General features: G+C 42.9%; 1 protein-coding gene across 1 annotated transcript in view; it reads right to left on the minus strand.

Moving 5' to 3' along the window:
* CDH23 (cadherin related 23) overlaps window positions 1–19,789 on the minus strand; it is a 1,935,615-nt gene that overhangs the window by 1,729,928 nt on the left and 185,898 nt on the right. The window contains exon 3 of the mRNA XM_073596703.1: window positions 8,551–8,631. Coding sequence (XP_073452804.1) covers window positions 8,551–8,631 — 81 coding nt within the window. The remainder of the gene's footprint in view (window positions 1–8,550; window positions 8,632–19,789) is intronic.

Raw genomic sequence — 19,789 nt, forward strand, 5'->3', positions numbered from 1 at the left:
CCATTTAAAAATACATCTGAGACAATGACAACCAAAAGAGCATTCAAAAACTACTCCCTACAGCAGGGGTAGGCAACCTCCGACACTGGTGCCGCAAACAGCACACAAAGCCTCTTTTGCCGCCACTCGACTACCTCCCCATCGGTAGAGCAGCGCAGGGAAGTGTCAGTGAAACACTAATGCATTCCAATTTCAGATTTTCCACACTGCACCTGCATTGAGGGGGAGGCACTGTGCTCCCACACATTGTAAAAGAAGGTAAACATTGTTTGCTTCTCTAACTTTGCTGTAGCTGCGATCGTCAGCTTTTGTGATGGGGAAGAGAATGGATGCAGTTCTGCAAGGGGGGGGTATGGGGGCAGGAGGAGGACTGTCATTGGCCACAACTAAAGCCAAACACAGTCCTGCTAGCCTCGCCCACCATCTGTAGGAAGATGACTCACTTGGTTGCCACTACCAATCTCAGAAAGAAGAGATTTCACTGTGATTGAGAAAACCCCAATCAGGTGACAGTTTGTGGAATTACTGTTGAGCTTCTGGGAACTTGGTTGAAATTATTCCTGAACCTTTGCGTCACTTACTACTGAACCCCTGCACCCTGTGTCCCTTTAAGCCAGAGCCAGTATGCAGCACAATGAAAATAACACCCAACTTTTCCTGTAGCGCAGAGCGCCACACTTTTTCTCAGCTGCAGGGGCCCAAATTATGATCTTGCACAAAGGCCCACTGCTTTCAGAAAATGCCCCTGACCTGAGCTCATCATTGCACATTCCAGATACTTGTATGTGATGTCACATATAAGCAGGTGGGCTGGATGTGAGAGGTGGATCAGCAGAATGAATGTGCCAGGACAGGTAGATGTGTCTCATCTCTGCTTCCTTTCATGACTCTGCATATCACGCATATCATAGATGATAAGAGGGTACAGCGGTGGAGCAGATGAGCAGGGGGGTACAGTGGTGGGAAAAATGAGCAGGTGGGGTTCAGAGGTGGGCCAGATGAGCAGGAGGGTACAGCGGTGGGGCAGATGTCCAGGGAGGTACAGTGGTGGAATAGATTAGAAGGGGGTTCAGCATTGGGACAGAAGAGCAGGTGGGTACAGTGCTGGGGCACATGAGAAGGGGGTTCAGTGGTGGGACAGAAAAGAGGGGGGTAGAGCAGTGGGGCAGATGTGAAAGGAGTTGTATGAGAAAGCAGGTTACAGTGGTGGGGCAGATGAGCAGATGGGTTTAGTGTTAGGGCAGATGAGAAGGTGATTCAGTAGTGAGACAGAAGAGCATGGGGATACAGTGGTGGAGCAGATGTGCAGGGAGGTACAGTGGTGGGGCAGATGAGAAAAGGGGGTACATTGATGGGGCAGATGAGCAGGGGGGTTACAGTGCTGAAGCAGATGAGCAGGAGGAACAGTGGTGGGAGAGATGAGAAGGGGGTTTAGCGGGGGGACAGAAAAGCAGGGGGGTACAGTGATGGGGCAGATGAGTAGGGGGGGGTCAGTGTTGGGCCAGATGAGAAGGGAGTTACAGTGGTGGGAAAGATGAGCAGGGGGGGTCAGTGTTGGGGCAGAGGAGAAAGGAGGTACATCGGTGGAACATATGAGCAGGGGGTTACAGTGGTGGGGCAGAAGAGCAGGGGATACAGTGGTGGGACAGATGTGCAGGAGGTACAGTGGTGGGGCAGATGAGAAAGGGGGTTACAGTGGTGAGGCAGATGAGCAGATAAGTTCAGAGTTAAGACAGATGAGAAGATGGTTCAGCGGTGAGACAGAAGAGCATGGGGGTACGGTGGTGAAGCAGATCTGCAGGGAGGTACAGTGGTGGAAGAGATGAGAAGGGAGTTCAGCAGTGAGACAGAAGAGCAGGGGGGTACAGTGTTGTGCCAGATGAGCAGGGGGGTTCAGTGCTGGGTCAGATGAGCAAGGGGGTTCAGTGTTGGGTCAGATGAGGAGGGGGGTTTAGTGTTGGGGCAGATGAGAAGGGGGTTCAGTAGTGGGACAGAAAAGCAGGGGGGTAGAGCAGTGGGGCAGATGAGAAAGGAGGTGTATTGGTGGGACAGATGAGCAGGGTGTTACAGTGGTGGGGCAGGAGAGCAGGGGGAACAGAGGTGGGGCAGAAGAGCATGGGGATACGACAGAGGAGCAGATGTGCAGGGAGGTACAGTGGTGGGGTAGATGAGAAAACGGGGGTACATTGATGGGACAGATAAGCAGGGGGGTTACAGTGGTGGGACAGATGTGCAGGAGGTACAGTGGTGGGAGGGATGAGAAGGGGGTTCAGCGGTGGGACAGAAAAGCAGGGAGGTACAGTGATGGAGCAGGGTGAGCAGCGGATTACAGTGGTGGGAAAGATGAGCGGGGGGGGGTTCAGTGTTGGGGCAGAGGAGTAAGGAGGTACATTGGTGGGACAAATGAGCAGAGAGTTACAGGGATGGGGCAGAGGAGCAGAGGGGTACAGAGGTGGGGCAGATGTGCAGAGGGGTGCAAAGGAGAAAGGAGGTACATTGGTGAAACACATGAGCAGGGGGTTACAGTGGTGGGGCAGAAAAGCAGGGGGTACAGTGGTGGGACAGATGTGCAGGAGGTACAGTGGTGGGGCAGATGAGAAAGGGGGTTACAGTAGTGGGGCAGATGAGTAGATAAGTTCAGTGTTAGGACAGATCAGAAGATGGTTCTGCGGTGAGACAGAAGAGCATGGGGGCACGGCGGTGGAGCAGATGTACAGGGGGTAGAGTGGTGGAGCAGATGAGAAAGGGGAAACATTGGTGGGGCAGATGAGCAGGGGGTTACAGTGGTGGGACAGAAGAACAGGGTGGTACAGTGGTGGGACAGATGAGCAGGGGATTACAGTGGTGGGCAGATGTGCAGGGGGTTACAGTGTTAGGGCAGATGTGCAGGGGTTACAGTGGTGGGGCAGATGTGCAGGGGTTACAGTGGTGGGGCAGATGTGCAGGGGTTACAGTGGTGGGGCAGATGAGAAAGAGGGTACATTGGTGGGGCAGATGAGAAAGGGGGTACATTGGTGGGGCAGATGAGAAAGGGGGTACATTGGTGGGGCAGATGTACAGGGGGTTACAGTGGTGGGGCAGATGAGCAGGGTGGTACAGTGGTGGGGCAGATGTACAGGGGGTTACAGTGGTGGGGCAGATGAGCAGGGTGGTACAGTGGTGGGACAGATGTGCAGGGGGTTACAGTGGTGGGGCAGAGGAGAAAGGGGGTACATTGGGGGGCAGATGAGAAAGGGGTTCATTGGTGGGGCAGATGAGAAAGGGGGTACAGTGGTGGGGCAGATGAGAAAGGGGGTACAGTGGTGGGGCAGATGTAAAGGGGGTTATAGTGGTGGGGCAGATGAGCAGGGGGTTACAGTGGTGGGGCAGATGAGCAGGGAGTGCAGTGGTGGGGCAGATGTGCAGGGTAGCATAGTGGTGGGGCAGATGTGCAGGGTAGCATAGTGGTGGGGCAGATGTGCAGGGTAGTACAGTGGTGGGGCAGATGTGCAGGGTAGTACAGTGGTGGGGCAGATGTGCAGGGGGTTACACTGATGGGGCAGATGAGAAAGGGGGTACATTGGTGGGGCAGATGAGCAGGGTGGTACAGTGGTGGGGCAGATGAGCAGGGTGGTGCAGTAGTGGGGCTGATGTGCAGGGTAGTACAGTGGTGGGGCAGATGTGCAGGGGGTACAGTAGGGTGTAGATGAGCAGGGGGGTACAGTGGTGGGGCAGATGTGCAGGGGGTACAGTAGGGTGTAGATGAGCAGGGGGGTACAGTGGTGGGGCAGATGTGTAGGGTAGTACAGTGGTGGGGCAGATGTGTAGGGGGTACAGTAGGGTGTAGATGAGCAGGGGTGTACAGTGGTGGGGTAGATGTGCAGGGTAGTACAGTTGTGGGGCAGATGTGCAGGGGGTACAGAGGTGAGGTTTGCAGGGGGGACAGTGATCTGAGGTGTGGAGTTGCAGGAATTGGGGCTGATCAAAGGCATGAGAGTGCAGGATGTTAATTTCTCACTACTAAAGTAGTTTAAAACATTTACTTTATAAAAAAAATCCTTTTCGTGATTAAGAGTGAGAAGTTGACATTTTTTTGTTATAAAATCGGCACGCTCAATTTCTTTGAAAATATTTTTCGGCACACTGTGCTCAAAAGGTTGCCTACCCCTGTGCTACAGTATACAAGTATACATTTACATGATAGCCGGTATTTAAGACCCAGTATTCACCACATGCACTGTCATATTTTTCTGTATCTCACAATGCATGCCACATGCATAGACAGACAAAAAGCCATTGCGTTTAATAGGTACCCTTTATTGGTCTGAATCTCAGCATTTGGGACCGGGTCCTGGATGCCATAGTAGGAGCATTACTCTCTGCTTTTCAATTCTGGCCAATTAAGTGGATGGCATGCAAAGCATGTGATACAGTACAAAGTGTTTCTGTATGGGTAATGGTAAGAATGAGGCCTCAAAGATCTTACTATTCTATTTCCATTTTCTATATCTTTATTCAACAAAAATAACCCGTACACATCCACTACTTATTTGTCCTGTACTCTATTATAATAGAGTATAAGAAGCACTGCATGTACACTACGCACACTACACATCCCACAATCCGTAGTCCACCTAGGGGCAGGCAAGAGAGGGTGGCTATGTGGGACCATGGAGAACAAATGTTGGCACCTCTAACAGGAAGTCCTATCACAGCAACAGCAAAAAAAAAAAAAAAAAAAAAAGGGAACTGGATATTTGGAGGAGGCTGAGAGTAACAGAAGGTATATCTTTGAGATAGGAATATATACTGGAATAGTTAAGAAAAAAAATAGGAGTTTACTAGATTTCTGGCAGGATCCAAAGGTATTTGTCTGTAGTTGCAGCATTTTAAAGTGACAAAACATGTATTGCAGAGATGTACTGAGATTTGTTTTTTCATTTCGCCGACACAAACCATTTAAGCTTTATGTTTACTTAAGATAATGGTCTGTGAAACAAAACTACTGTGCTATTTTGAAGTAATAGAAATACATTCTAATACAATCCTCTTAGTGCCAGTCATTCATATCTTATTTTTTAACATTATTTCAAGCAAAAATCAGGCAGAAATAAAGGTCAAAATCCTAACATGGCATTTTGTCAGTTTGGATCCAGCAGAAATAGGTTTACTCATTTGCATCTGCATACACAATTGAAAAACACACCACAATGATTAGTGTGTGTATCTCAGTTACCCAGAGGCCAGAAAAAATAGAATTTTATCAGACACAGAAATATATCCAAACGCACTTATTTTATTTAACAGTCACATTTAATTTCAAGGATGACAGCCTTTGTTGATATATAAACACCCTGATACTTTCATTACTGAAACAGGTACTCAGTGGTTCACGTTTCAAAGACTATAATAAAGGCAAGTTTTTCCTGAAGACTTGGACATTATGCAGAAATGTACAGTAATAGAGGTCATACATTGCAAATAACAGATTATATAATAAAAATGCATAGAGCAGCAAACACATGTCTGGGAAAATTCACATGGCCTGGCCTATAAAATTAAAGGGGGTGAGGTGGGGGAGTCTTACAGAAAAATTACTTTATTCTCATATAGATATAGCCGGGTGAGCCTGGCCATGGTTACCCATTCATCTTTCCCGCCACTGCTACATGTAGGAATAGAGCGTGGCAGGCAGCTTGTGTAAAAACCCCCCTTGTCCCTTCTCTCTCTATAACAGTGTTACTCTGGCCAATAAGAGGGAAGAGGAAGAAATTTAAAGAGGACATGTCAACTGCCCATGCTTCTTAGCCCCCTTGTGATAACAATAAAGTAAAAAAAAAATTTTTTAAAAGTGTTAAAAAAAGTATAAAACAAATAAAAAAAAAAATAAAATAATTTAAAGCACCCCAATTACCCGTGCACACTTCCCATATAAACAGCGCAGTGTAGAGCGTGCACATGTACAGTAAGTAAACATCAATTGCACCATACGTTTAGGTTTTGCCATAATTCATGGTTAACTCTAAACTGATAACCTGTAAAGCATTGCCAAGGGAGAGTTTTGGATACCATTGTTTTTTTGTGATTCCACCGGTGTTTGAAATTTTAAGACTTGACATATCTGGTATCTATTTACTCAATCAACCCCAGCTATATTTTACCCAAAAATGTAGCCCTTTGGGCTGATTCACATGTGAGGTTGGTGGATGGTAACATCCCACAGCTGACCCACGCTTTTAGCAACCCCCAACTGCTACCCACTTAAGCTGCAGAGGCAGCGACTGGAGGTGTACAGATGCCATGGCCACGATACTTTGCTTCTCAGCACGAATTATACCCCCTGTCAAATGCGACCATTCAAATGGATGGCGCTGCTCTGCAAGTGCCCTGCAAAGCACATGGTTGCAGCGTACTAGTGTGAGGTTAAAGCCTCAATGCTTGTCAAATGCGATAAAAAACTGATTGCTCTTAAGAGAGCAAAGCACATGTGAATGAACCCCTACCTTTTTGTTTATTATTTTGTACAATTTTATTTATTTATTTACTTTTTTAGAATTGTATTTATTTTTTCATGTTTGATATTCTATAACTTCTCTGTTGTGGGGGCTCTGGTGGAATCCCATGGGTCTAAACAGACTCCTGATGTCTCACTTTTGATATAGAGAAAGGGACTGAGGACTGAGGACAGATTCCTTGGTCCCCTTCTCTGCTGTCTCAGCTACACTACAGATAAATGAATAGAAAGTCCCTCGAGGCATCCTGTTTATTTACAAACAGTATGTTTTGGTTATAAATGATTACGATCAGTACCAATGTCTCACTGTGTTCTTTCAGGAGAGGAAGGGGCTGGTAATAATGGCATATTTACCTCTCCCCCAGCTCTCCATCATGAAACAATCCCCGTGTGCCCTGCAGCTGGAAGGAAGAAGAGGTGAAGCCGGCAGCACTGTGGGGGGCACACAGGGGGTACCCGGACAGCATAGAGAAGGAGATGTGAGGGTAATCAGAGTAGTGGAGGGTTGGGGGGGATGTAGATGATGGAACCAATCTTCCTGTGGCTCCCCCCTGCAGTGCAGCCAGTGGGAGGGAGAGGATAAGATTCCTGCTGCGTTATGCCGCGTACACACAATCGGACATTCCGAAAATGTCCGACAACAAAATCCATGGAATTTTTCTGATGGATGTTGACTCAAACTTCAAACGTCAAGAACACGGTGACGTACAACACGTACGACGAGCCGAGAAAAATTAAGTTCAATAGCCAGTGCAGCTCTTCTGCTTGATTCTGAGCATGCGTGGAACTTTGTGTTTGTCGGAATTGTGTACACAAGATTGGAATTTACGACAACGGATTTTGTTGTCGGAAAATTTGAGAACCTGCTCTCAAATTTTGTGTGACGGAAATTCCGATGGAAAATGTCCGATGGAGCCTACACACTGTTGGAATTTCCAACAACAAGCTCCCATCGAACATTTTCCGTCGGAAAATCCGACCGTGTGTACGGGGCATTACAGTGCCACAGTAAGATCGGTTCCAGTGATAAGTCAGTACAGCTGGTCTTCCTTCTTAGCTGGTGCCAGGGCCTCCCTGTTGAACTGATGGCGCCTGGACCCGGTACAGGAGGGTCAGCAGTACCCCCTTATCATGGTCCTGACAGAAGGTAATTTTACAATGTTTTAATAATGTCTGGCAACAATAATTTTCTTTTTTAGAAAAGGACGTTCACACCAACATTAAATAATGGTTTCTCCTCTTTAAAATGTTCCTTTATTTCTCCTGTCCTAAAGTCATCACCCCCAGACACTTGTGTGTGCTCCCAACTGATGCTGTGTGCATTTATAGACACACACAGTGCCCGGCCATGCCCCTGCTCCCTCCTCCAAGCAATTCGCTGGGTGCTGTGTGTCTATTAATGCACACAGCAGCAATCGGGAGCACGCACACACACAGATATCTCCTTAGCAGTTGCCTATGGCTCCAATAGCCTCAGTACCCTCCTCTGCATCTGGAAGATTAGGGGAAGTAGCATAGAACATGGGGAACGAGCAGCCGTGAACATAGATGGCAGGTAATTGTTTGGGTACATAGGCACAGACTGGTACTTTGGCATTTTTTAACCTCAATGCAAGAATCCATTAAGGTAAAAAAAAAAAAAAAAAAGATTTTTTAAGATGCTCTACCAATATTCCACTTCAGGAGACTGAATGCCATTACTAAGAACTTCCTTTAATCAATACATGATAAATATATTTCATATAAATAGATCAGTAATGTTGAAAATCTGAATAATCCAAAATTATTCTGTCACAGCACAAAATTCAAACTAAGAACAGATAGCACTGACAGAAAAATGCAAAAGAAAGAAAAGAACAAAAAACACCTGAAGTGTCAGCAAAATAACCGTTTTTTTAAGGTGATGGTCATTTTCAAATTGCAATATGGTTGCTGTTCTGCAGCTTTCTACATGTTGTTTTAGCAGATACACGTTACCACACTGTGACAAACTATGACTATAAGGAAATCCTGATTCATCCAACAATAATGAGGTTACAAAAAAATTGAACACTTACCAACTGGTGTATCTTCGTTAATTAGCAAGTATGTATCAAAGAAGTAATTCAGAAAATAAGGTAATCTGTTGTACGCCAAACCTGAAGAACAAAGCATATGAAATATTGAAAAAAGCATGTCCAAAAATAACCTAGTTTAAAAACAAAAAGACCATAAAATATTTGTTAAGTGATTAATACACAAACCCCAAATGTCTTGTAAGATAGCTCATATAAGTTAAAAAAAGGTGCGTATGACATTAACTTAACGGGTTAATGTGCTTAACACTTTCTCAGCTGTAGTACCTAAAGTGGTTCTAAAGGCTATTTTTTCTTAAAATAATAATACAGGTAAGTTAAACTTACCTGCTCTGTGCAGTGGTATTGCAGAGTGGTGCCTTACTTGCTCTTCTGGCATTCCCCATCGGCGCTGTCCACTCCTCCTCTTCTCTCAGTGGCCCCGTAGCTTGCTGTCTGCTATGGGGGCACTCATGTGGGCATGCTCCCAAGCTGGGCTCTGTGCATCTATAGACACACACAGCACAGCCCCACCCCCTCTCCTTCCTCACCGTATTTAATTGACAGCAGCAAGAGCCAATGCCAATGGGGAGGAGCCCAATTTATTTACCTTAAAGGAGGGAATGCATTAAAGTAAAAAAGATCTTCCCTCACTTTAAAGTTACACATGACTTACAATGTCCCTGGCCACCGCCACAAAAGGTACAGTGTTTCTGACCCCCACCACATAAGTCCAATTATCCCTGATCACCGCCACACCAGTCCCGATGTCCCTGATTATCTCTATGCTAGTCATAGTGTCACCATAAGGACTTGTTCACATGCAATGCCCTCTGACGGCGTTGACAAAGAATTGCAATCTCAAAAAACATATTATGCCTTATACTAAATACCTTGGACTGTCTACTTTCCAAAACAGAGTAATTTTCAGGGTATTTAAACTGTCAGGATTGTTCAATTTTCATATATATATATATATATATATATATATATATATATATATATATACACCATAGTTTGTAGACTCTATAACTTTCACACAAACAAACTAATATACACTGATTCGGGGTATTTTTACGAAAGAAATTTAGCAGAATACATCTTGGACTAAATTTATGAAAAAAAAAATATATATTTTTTTTTAAATGTTCTATGCTTTTTCATTTTTAGCAAAAATAAAAAACCCAGTGGTGTTTATAAATACCATCAAAAGAAAGCTCTATCGCTCTGAAAAAAGGATAAAAATTTTATTTGGGTACAGTATTGCTTGACTGAGTAATTGTTATTCCAAGCGTGACAATGCTGAAATCTGAAACATGGCCTGGGCAGAAAGGGGTGATATTGTCCAGTCTTGAAGTGGCTAAAGCAATTTTAGCTGTGTTTAGCCATGTTAAGGCTTGTTTAGATATGTCTGCATGTGTGTGGCCAAGTTTAGAGGGTCTAACTGGATCTTGGGTGCATAAAACTCTAGTTTCTCCAAACGCAACTAAATTGACCACATCAAAATGCAGGAAGACACACGGGTGTGAATGGCACCACTGAAAAATCATTACATGCATGTAAATGCATTAAAAAATGTCCTCAAAATGGTTTGACAGTGTCCGTGTAAATTAAATGAGTATTTATCTTAAAGCGCTTTTCCCACTTGTGAATGCTTTATTGTGCAGTGGGCACTGGTTCTCTTTAGGTGTTTGACATGGTTCCTCATAGATAATCTATGAGTAAATTAGCGCCCATAGGTATGCAAACTAAATATATAAACCGTGGCGGCTCGTCCATTAATCCATGCACCTGTCCCCTAATCTACATGCAGGGTGTCGGACACGTGGATTCCAATGTTTTACTTTTAATTTTATAGAAGCACATGATTAGAGCTGGAGTATGGGCCCCAGGTTTTTGGGGCGGTACTGCTGAACTCTAAAAAAAAAAAATGAGTTTAGGATTAAGCTCGTATAGCATTTGTAGGGTTATACACTCGTGTAATATTTCTCTGATTTACAGCTTTGGATCCTATTAATTGCACTGATATGTAAATAAAGCAGTTACCTTTACCTTTACTTTAGCGCACTGGTGCTAGTATATGAAGGTGGTATAATATTATTAACAGGTCAAGAAGACCCATTTTCTGGTAGGTTAGAAGAAAATTCCCATTTACTGAATATTTATAAGGTCCCTACCCTGGTAGTCAATGCTTATGGTTTTTATCTGAGACACTTTTTAGAATGAGTCTGTCATGTACCTAATTGGAGACTGAGTTGATGAGGTCAACCTCTCTTGTATCTCCTGTCCTGGCCCCACTGAGGATGAGACAGAGGAAGCTGAGGGATAGGAGTGATGCGAGTGTCCGATGTTGATGATTCCGGGCCGGCAGCTTGCTCTGGAGACTGGAACATGCAGCTGTGTGCAGAGCTGGCACCCGAAGGTTAACAGAAGCCAGGGACATAGGCAAAAGCCAGAGTCAGGAACAGAGCTGGGTCAGAGGTGAGCAGCAAAACAGGAACAGTATACACAGCCAATGTCAAGGAACATGCCAAGTCACCAACTAGGAGAGCATACAGGATCAGATCAGGATACAGGACACAGCTGAAGATCAGTCAGCAAAGAATAGGAGACTGGGCTCACTTTAACGCCTGTTAGCCATTCTTTGAGACAAACCATGCGCCTGCGCACATGGATGTGCCAGGCGTCTCACAGGGATTCCCTGACAGAGTCCCATGGGGTCTAACTTTTCTACAAATCATAAAAAAGTATTAGTAAGGGTTGAACTGCTACCATTGACATATGCAAGTTGTGTTGTGGATTTCATTAAATAGACTTGAAAGGGAAAAGGCAGTTCTATGCATTCAAAATGCAACTTATGTGACTTTTTCACATACACACTGCAGCACATTGAGAACAACATGTCCTAATGAAAACCATGTGTAGTCCCCTCTAGTGTACAGAAAATGTATTCCGACTCACAGTAGCTGTGTGAGTCTGGGAATTGGGTTACTGTAGGTCAAGCTGGAGGGCTCTACAGGTTAGGCTTCTGGTACCTCCCCCTGGTTCTAGAAGCTGCTGGAAGCTTCTAGAAGCTAGTGGGTGGGGAGATGAAGCTATGATCTGCATATTTATGGGAATTCAATCTGTCCTATCCCCAGGCAGAGGGCCTGGAAGGGTGGTTGAGTCAGCCCATAAATATTGTGGAGCCTTGCCAGCAGAGTTGAGTTGTAGTCAGTGGAAGATGGAGTGCTGAGGCTGTGTCGTGGAGCCTTGGAGGGGACCATGGGGCTGAGGGGGCTCTGCCTCCCAGCTGGGAGCTGAAGAAGGAGAGAAGCTGGACAGAGGGATCTCCGCTACCCTTCAGTTTCTTCTAGGAGACACCCTGGCTAACATGGGAGGACCTGGACAGCAGGAGGCCTGAACCGCAGTCTCTTCCAAAGAAGCAGGATTCCAGGGACAGTGAGAGTACCTCTGCACCCCCAGGACCTAAAAGGGAGAAGGCTGCCAGATGCAATATACAGCAAGCTTTCCAGGGACAGTGCCAACAGCTAAACCCAATCCCTTGTCATGAGATACTTTACAAAGCAGACAGGTGGGCTGGTATTTTTCAAGAGAGGGGACATAGAGCTCCTGCAAGTTTGGGACTTTGCTACATTCCACTAAGGGGACACAGAGCTACTACAAGAGGAATTCTTACTGCTAATTCTAGAGAGACTGGATCCCATAATCCCTACTGTCCCAATAAAACAACAAAAACAAGCCCATGGACTGATTTCTGTCTCTGAATGAAAGTTGGAAAATGCATGTTGTCTGGCTGTGCAAGAATAAGGGGACCCAAAGTCCAGCAGCCCCCTAGGGGGTAGCGCTACACATGTATTATATAAATGCAGCAAAATGCATGGAAACGTATCCTATGTGAACAAACTTAAATAAATTTGTGTATGTTAAGTATCCAAAACTGAATGGCAGTAATTGCTGCATCCAGTGGCACCTGAGCATATTGAGCCCAGCTGCTAGGATCAACAGGTTGGACATCCATGGCAAGTGAGATAAGTCCTTTGTACACATTTATTAAAAACTTGTTTTATGTTCCACTGACTGGCTTCGGCTTGTTTCCTGAAACAGAAAAAGCAGAACGGACAGAAACTGCACATAAACTATTATAGCTTTCATAGTAAAGGCTTGGCCTCTAAAGAATACAATTATGATTTTAACTCAGAACTTAGAATTCTGCATGGTTGAATGTGTTCTGCTTGCTCAGCACTTGTCATGGCTACTGATATTCGCACACTATCAAATCTACCTGTAATTGTCTCTCTTCATTTTAATTTTCTCTCTTCTCTCTTATGCACCACATATCCAGTGATTCTTCAGCTTTTATTTTTAATAATAACACCAATTTCTAGTGAAGCCTTAATATTCAAACTCTCTTATACCACAATGTTGAAAGAAAGTGAGATTATATTCATAAATATTTTAATGGTGCATTATGTAAAATTTTCACGAAATACCGTAAATCCCTAAAAGGATTTCACGTTTTAAACTATTTTATCTGAAAGTAATTTGTGATGTAACATTCACAGAAAAGAAACAGGTGTATAGTATTTAGTCTGTGTGAAAGTTATAGTTAAATTTATCAACCTCGATGTACTGATCTCATTTATTGAGGCCCTAAAATGCCACGACAGTACAAACACCCCCAAACGATATGTTTTTGGAAAGCAGAAAGTCCAATGTATTTATTAAGAGGCATACTGAGTTTTTTGAAGTTGTAATTTTTTTGCTACAATTTTTGGAAAATTAAGAAAGTAAATAAAATTTGACTTGAAATTATAATGTGTGAAGAGGACCAGATGGTGACCCTGCATATCCTGGAAAGTAGATGTATGGAAATGAATTGCATGATTCACCTAGCAATAGTGGAGCAGGAAGCAGGACACCCTCTATGAGGGCCAACAGGCAGGACAAAGAAGAACTCTTCATGTGAATAGAGGCTGCAGCATTTAGGTAGTTCCTGACAGCCATGAATAAATCCAGGCAATGTAGGGGAGAGGCCAGGAAATTTCCTTTTTATTTAGCACTACTCCAGTAGGAGTCGCTGGTTCTGACACTCTAGGTTCAGACATGGTTAGACTAACAATGTTCACCAGACCAGTAACCAATATTACCCAGCACAGAGTAAAAAAAGAAGGCAACTGACACTATATTTCAATAACCACAGTTGTATTGACTACCTCAAGAATGGCTCAAGTTAAGACTTAGGAGGGAGGGTTACAAACTATTTACAGCAATGTACCCAATTTGAAGGATTAGGCAACAGCAACACAATGCTTAAATAACATCAGCAGACTGTGAATAACCACTGTGCGTCAGTGGTGCCTGTTGAGAGTGCAACACTGGTTGTAGGGGAGAGGCTTAAGAAAACTGCCATCTCCTGTGTGACTTCTGGTGCAATGCAATGGAACCACCTGGATGCCATTGGTGCCTGTTGAGAGTGCAACACTGGTTGTAGGGGAGAGGCTTAAGAAAACTGCCATCTCCTGTGTGTCTTCTGGTGCAACGCAATGGAACCACCTGGATGCCATTGTACGGATATTTGTATAAAGAAGGAGGGTCCCTTTAAGTAAGTGATGAGTAGTTGTGGCTATGGAAAAGAGTCAATCCAAAAGCTGGAGACAGTATCTTTTGCTAGCACATTAGATGTGAAGGGTAATGAAGAATGACATCAGTCAGGTCTGCAGACAGAACTAAGGAGGTAGCAAAGCAAGCACTCCCTAATTGATTTAGTTAAACTGGTTTCTGCTAGCAGTGCCTTTATACAACTGGGTAAACAGAAAGGTGGATAGCTTCCCTCTCACCAATCCTGGTGCAGATGTGGTGTCTCCACAGAGGGTGCAGCCATTTTCCAGCAGACTTCTAGTGCACTGAGAGCTGTGGTAGATGACGCTAGGAAAGGCTGTGAGGATCACTGGATAGTAGAGAGTGGCTGTGAACACTCAGTGTGGCAATCTGCAGTGCAGCTGTGCAGATAAACAGGCTGTGTGTCACTTCCACCGGCTGGGCTGCTGAGTCTCGATGCAACTGGATGCCGAACGGCAGCCCACAACCATCCTCTTTAATGTTCCTGGGCCAAGAGAGCAAGCCTGGCAGAGGCTCTCCCATAATCCTTTGTTGAATCAGCCTTCTGGAATTTGTATTTTTGAAAGGGCTCTAAAATAGAGCGAGAGTTGACTGCAGGACTACAGGTCCCAAAATCCTTTGCTCTCCTTAGGAAGAACAGCCCCCACTCCCCTTATAGCCAGGAAGTGATGTAATGGTCTGGGTCCCGGGCATTATAAGGGGAACTAGTTAGTCTATGGTTAAATTATTTTTATCTATGATTAAGTTGCATAATGTCCTCATGGTTCCATTTTGCAGTAGCCAGCACCTGGCTACATTTATGTTTTGGGGCAAGAGAGAGGGAAGGGATAACAATGTCCTAATGGAGGTGGAAAGTGTCCATCTTGGGTAAGAAGGAAGGTTTCTGTTTTTTTTTAATTACAAGCAAGGATTTCTTTTTTTAAAGCAATGGAAAACATGCAAAAAAAATACAAGGAAGGCACAGAAGAGTGTCAATAATAAAATATAATGAAGAAGTATATATGGTACCTGGGTGAGGAATAAAGAAAAAAAAATACCTTATGTAGGAAAAGGAGGGACACTCACTGGGCTTAGGACAATTCCTATTCAAATACGGCAATTTGTACATGGGTAGCATAGCATTAATCAAGGATTCCCAGGAGTTCAGAGTGGGTGCGGAGGGTGGATCAACAATTTAGTATGATGAGGCCTCTGTGCACCATCGTAAATGCCAAACAAAGCCAGTTCAGAGGACACAGGAAGAGAAAATTGTAGAAAAGGCCAAAGACCTCTGTCCAAAATTGCATCAACCTGGGAAAGGATAGAATGCTTTGGTTTCAAAACTAGTTTGACTCCCCCTTCCCCTTTTTGTGCCTTACACATGTAAAGGTTACTAGAAATGCAACCTTACAGGTGAGATCTTCCAACAAAACACTTCTAATTGGTTCAACATATATGTAAAAATAGCGCTCACTAAAAATAAACAAAATGTACTCTTAAAGTCCCAGTCCAAAAAGTATCCTTCCAAAGGATTTGTTTGATGTAAGCACATTATAAATGCATGTTATTTATTGTGGTTTTAATGATATCAGACATACTACACCATATATAGTATTTTTTTTGACCAATTTTAGACTTGGAAATGTTATAAATTCTTTGGAAGGACACTTTTTGAATTGGGACTTTAAGAGAAAATTTTGTTTACTTTTAGTGAGCGCTCTATTTATATGTGGTTTCCCCATTGAGTTTTGGGGTTTTCTCAGCTGCCACTATAGCCTTGAGGTAGATAATTCAAAGAATCCCAGTGCGCTGATTTTTTTACCTATAAGTTTAATTGGTTCAGAGCACAGAGAGCACTACGTTGAGATCCCAAGGTGACACGGGGGTCAAATTGGGGGAATTATAAAAGCAACTTCCTGAAGAAAAGTATTAATAAGGGATTGCAAGACGATTCCTCAGGAACAGGATACCCATCGGTTGGGGCGAAACGTGTTGGGCGGGCCTTCCAGTGACTTCACTTCTGGTCCATGGAGCTCACGCTGGAGTGGCAGTTCCAGGTCTAGATGTGAACATAGGATGTTTTTATGTGAGTTCAATGGTGGACAACAATTTTTATTTAAAAAAAGTTATTACACTATGGTAGTATTTCCCCCACTTTTTCTTCCTTACCACTTGAGTACTCAATTTAGAAACTACTGGTGGCACTGGTTTATCTCTGGAGGCAATGAACAGTTCAGGATAGTGATATTAGAGGAGAGTCGGAGTAAACAGAAGAACCCAGGAAGGGAGATAGCTACAAGCCTCTTTAGCTAAATAGCAGAGGGTAAAAAATCTCTGGTGAGTGTGGGAGCACTCAAAGGGGGGTATTATAATAAGTGCAAATAACAGTTAAATATACAGTATATGTATCCCAAAACCAATTGAACCAATCTCCAAGTGCTGGTAAACTCAAAACAAACTTGAGAGCCACTGATAGAATTGGACTTTTTTCCTTTGTCATTTAATTTATTATCAACTTATTATTTTATATTTATCTGCATCGGTATAATATTCACGTGTTTTCACATTTTGGATGTGTATAAATATATATATATATATATATATATATATATATATGCAAAGCTAAATTAAACAAAGTGATCAAGTGAATAAAAATAGTCCATAAGAACTTTAAAATAGTAGAGATGACGTGAAGCCTCCACCAAACTTCAGTGTGCACAAAGAAAGCACACCACACCCACGTGCTGCCAATCTGCTTACCAGAACAATGTAAAAAACATGCGATGTAATCAAATGATGCCAAGGCTCAACAGTAACTCGGAATGACAGTCCATCACAGATAGCCAAAAGATGGGAAAAGCCAGGTGGTCACATATCATCAGGACATCAAGGTACACATGGGAAGATGAATGGATGGTGCTGTCACCAGCAGGATAACCCAGTAGGAAAAGAGCAATAATAGTGAAGCAAGATATAAGTGGGAGCCATGCTCACCATAAGTATGTAGTCCTGGCAGTTCTACTGCATCCCACAGGCTCCTCGCACGATCTGGGTACCTGAGAAAGGTTCTGGTGGGATGTTGTGCTGAATAGCTGTACATCCATGGATGGGTTTTCATGGATGTACAGATATGAATGAATGCTCATTCACCAAAAAAAGTCAAAAATAAAAACAGATAGTTTTTGACAAGTCCTTTGTTAAAAAAACAACAAATGCCCCCCCCCCAAGTAAATCCACAACAATGAATGCTGCCGGGTGACCCCGCCCCCTTAATATCGACCCAGCATGCCCTGGACCATGGCTCTAGGCATGTATAGGACTCTATGCGCCTAACTACACATGTTGCACTTTGTGCCAAGGTAAACATAAGATCCAGTTTATGACGCAATCATTATAGGCCAGGCTCACATAGTGGGGTCCAGGTACAGTTCCCAAGGTATACCTCAAGGGTAACTGCCCTGGAAATTGTTGGATAGCTCAGGGCAGTCAGATCTTAATAGAAGCATCAGAGAAAGCACTAAATGGTTTAAAATGTAGAAAAACTTCTTCAGAGGGGAACAGGTCCATCACCTGAGGACACTACCAAAAAATAATGGGATCTAGTGGACTGAGTGGGGCTATATGATGCTCTTTGTGGGCAGCCCTAGCAAGTTGTTTTGCCTTATCCAATCACCTGAAGCTATATGTATGTAATCCATGGTCTATGAATTCAAACCCTGTGTCCTGTACTGTAAAATTGGAATAAAGATGTATTTTTAGTACACAATGTCATCACTGATCAGAATGGCACTGGATACCATGGGGGATTCTATAGGGATTTAACATTTGTAGTGATACTTCCTCTAAGTACATGAGCTATTTTATAATCTACAGTAGCTTTTCTAAATTCCATTCCTCTGGTATCCAACACAGGTCATGTCTTTAGGATATTCTTTTGAACAAGTGGTTCAGTGAGACTGATTTATGAAGGGATTTGAGAATGTTTACACATTAAAATGCGTGAAGATTCATATCAACTATTCAATCATGAAATAGATTAAAAAGGAATTTTCTTTTGACATGATTGGATAACCATTTAGTTGTGTGAACATTCTCAAATCCTTTAGTAAATCAGCCGCAATGTGTATCGCTTGATCGATAACTACTTCATCTGTCCCTCTTGTGTGGTATTGCAGTTTCGGGCTGCTTTAGAAATTGATTTATGAAATATGAATCTACAGCAACCAGGTAATAATTGATTGGGAAATTTCCATATTATTTTTTAGATATACTCACTCCATTATTAGATGTATTAGACAATATAAACTGGGCATAGATAAAAAGCAAAAATAATGTATTCACAAATGTTTTGATACCTTCTAAATTCTTTTTACACTCAGCATGCAAATTCTCAATTCAAAGTACTTATACAAACGCCCACTAGGAATAAGTGCCTTTGTAAAATACATTTACTTATCAACATCTTCATTCAAAGACAAAAAACAAAAGGATATAAATACTAATTTTACCATATACAGTAAGTCTGCAAACACTGAAATTGTAAATTTAACCTCTAGTTGCATCCAGAGCTCATAGTTTATTGCATGCCTAAAAATATATTATAGAGACCTAGATACAATTTGTATATAGCTGTTATAATCATGTTGCACATTAAGCAGGCTGAATTCAGCAGGGGCTGGCCGAATTTGTATCTATGTATCGACAAGCCGGTTATAAAAGTTGATCTATTGATTGACTTGTGTACACCCAGCCTGTTGGGTTTTTCCCAAAAGAGATTAGTTCTGCCAGCTATAGCCAGAAACACTTATCATTGTATTCTGACAGTGGGGATAACTCCCGGCTGTCAGAATACAATCCCGCAGCGGGAGGGATTCCCCCATCCACATCAAATCTTAGCTGATTGAAGGAAAATAAAATGAATCATGTATGGCCAGCTCCACAAAAGAAAAAAAAAAAAAAAAAAAAAAAAAAGAAAAAAAAGCTCCATAAAAGAAACATGCCTTTTATGAAGTAGGGTGTGGAAGCAATGACATAGCACATGGTAATATAAGCCATTTTCCACTGAGATTTCCACTGGCCAAACTAAACCCAACTATCTATGAACATCCTTTATGTAGGACAGCTGGCTCTTTCTTTGTACAATAACCTTAAACTATTTTTTGGTGGCCCATATATGTTTTTTTTTTTTTTTTTTTCAGGTTACGTGCATGCATGCCAAATTATAAATACGTGAACCATTTATTACCTCTGAAAGGAGCACTGTATTGGCCCCTGAAAATGTCTTCATCTTTCTATTACTGTAGAAAGTCAGCACCAGTATTTGCTTTTTGAACCAAGATGCTGGTCTATATGACACAATCATATAATTCCATATGCCTGTGCAGTACCTTGTACAGTTATGATCAAAAGTTTTGAGAATTACACAATTATTAATTTTCAAAAAGTCTGCTGCTTCAGTGATTTTAGATTTTTTTTGTCAGAGGTTACTATGGTATACTGAAGTATAATTACAAGCATTTACAAGTGTCAAAGACTTTTACTGACAATTACATTAAGTTTATTCAAAAAGTCAATATTTGCATTAATGTACCTTCTTTTTCAAGACCTCTGCAATTCGCTCTGGCATGTCTTCAATCACCTT

This window comes from Aquarana catesbeiana, linkage group LG08 (assembly GCF_042186555.1).
Source record: "Aquarana catesbeiana isolate 2022-GZ linkage group LG08, ASM4218655v1, whole genome shotgun sequence".
Taxonomy (NCBI): domain Eukaryota; kingdom Metazoa; phylum Chordata; class Amphibia; order Anura; family Ranidae; genus Aquarana; species Aquarana catesbeiana.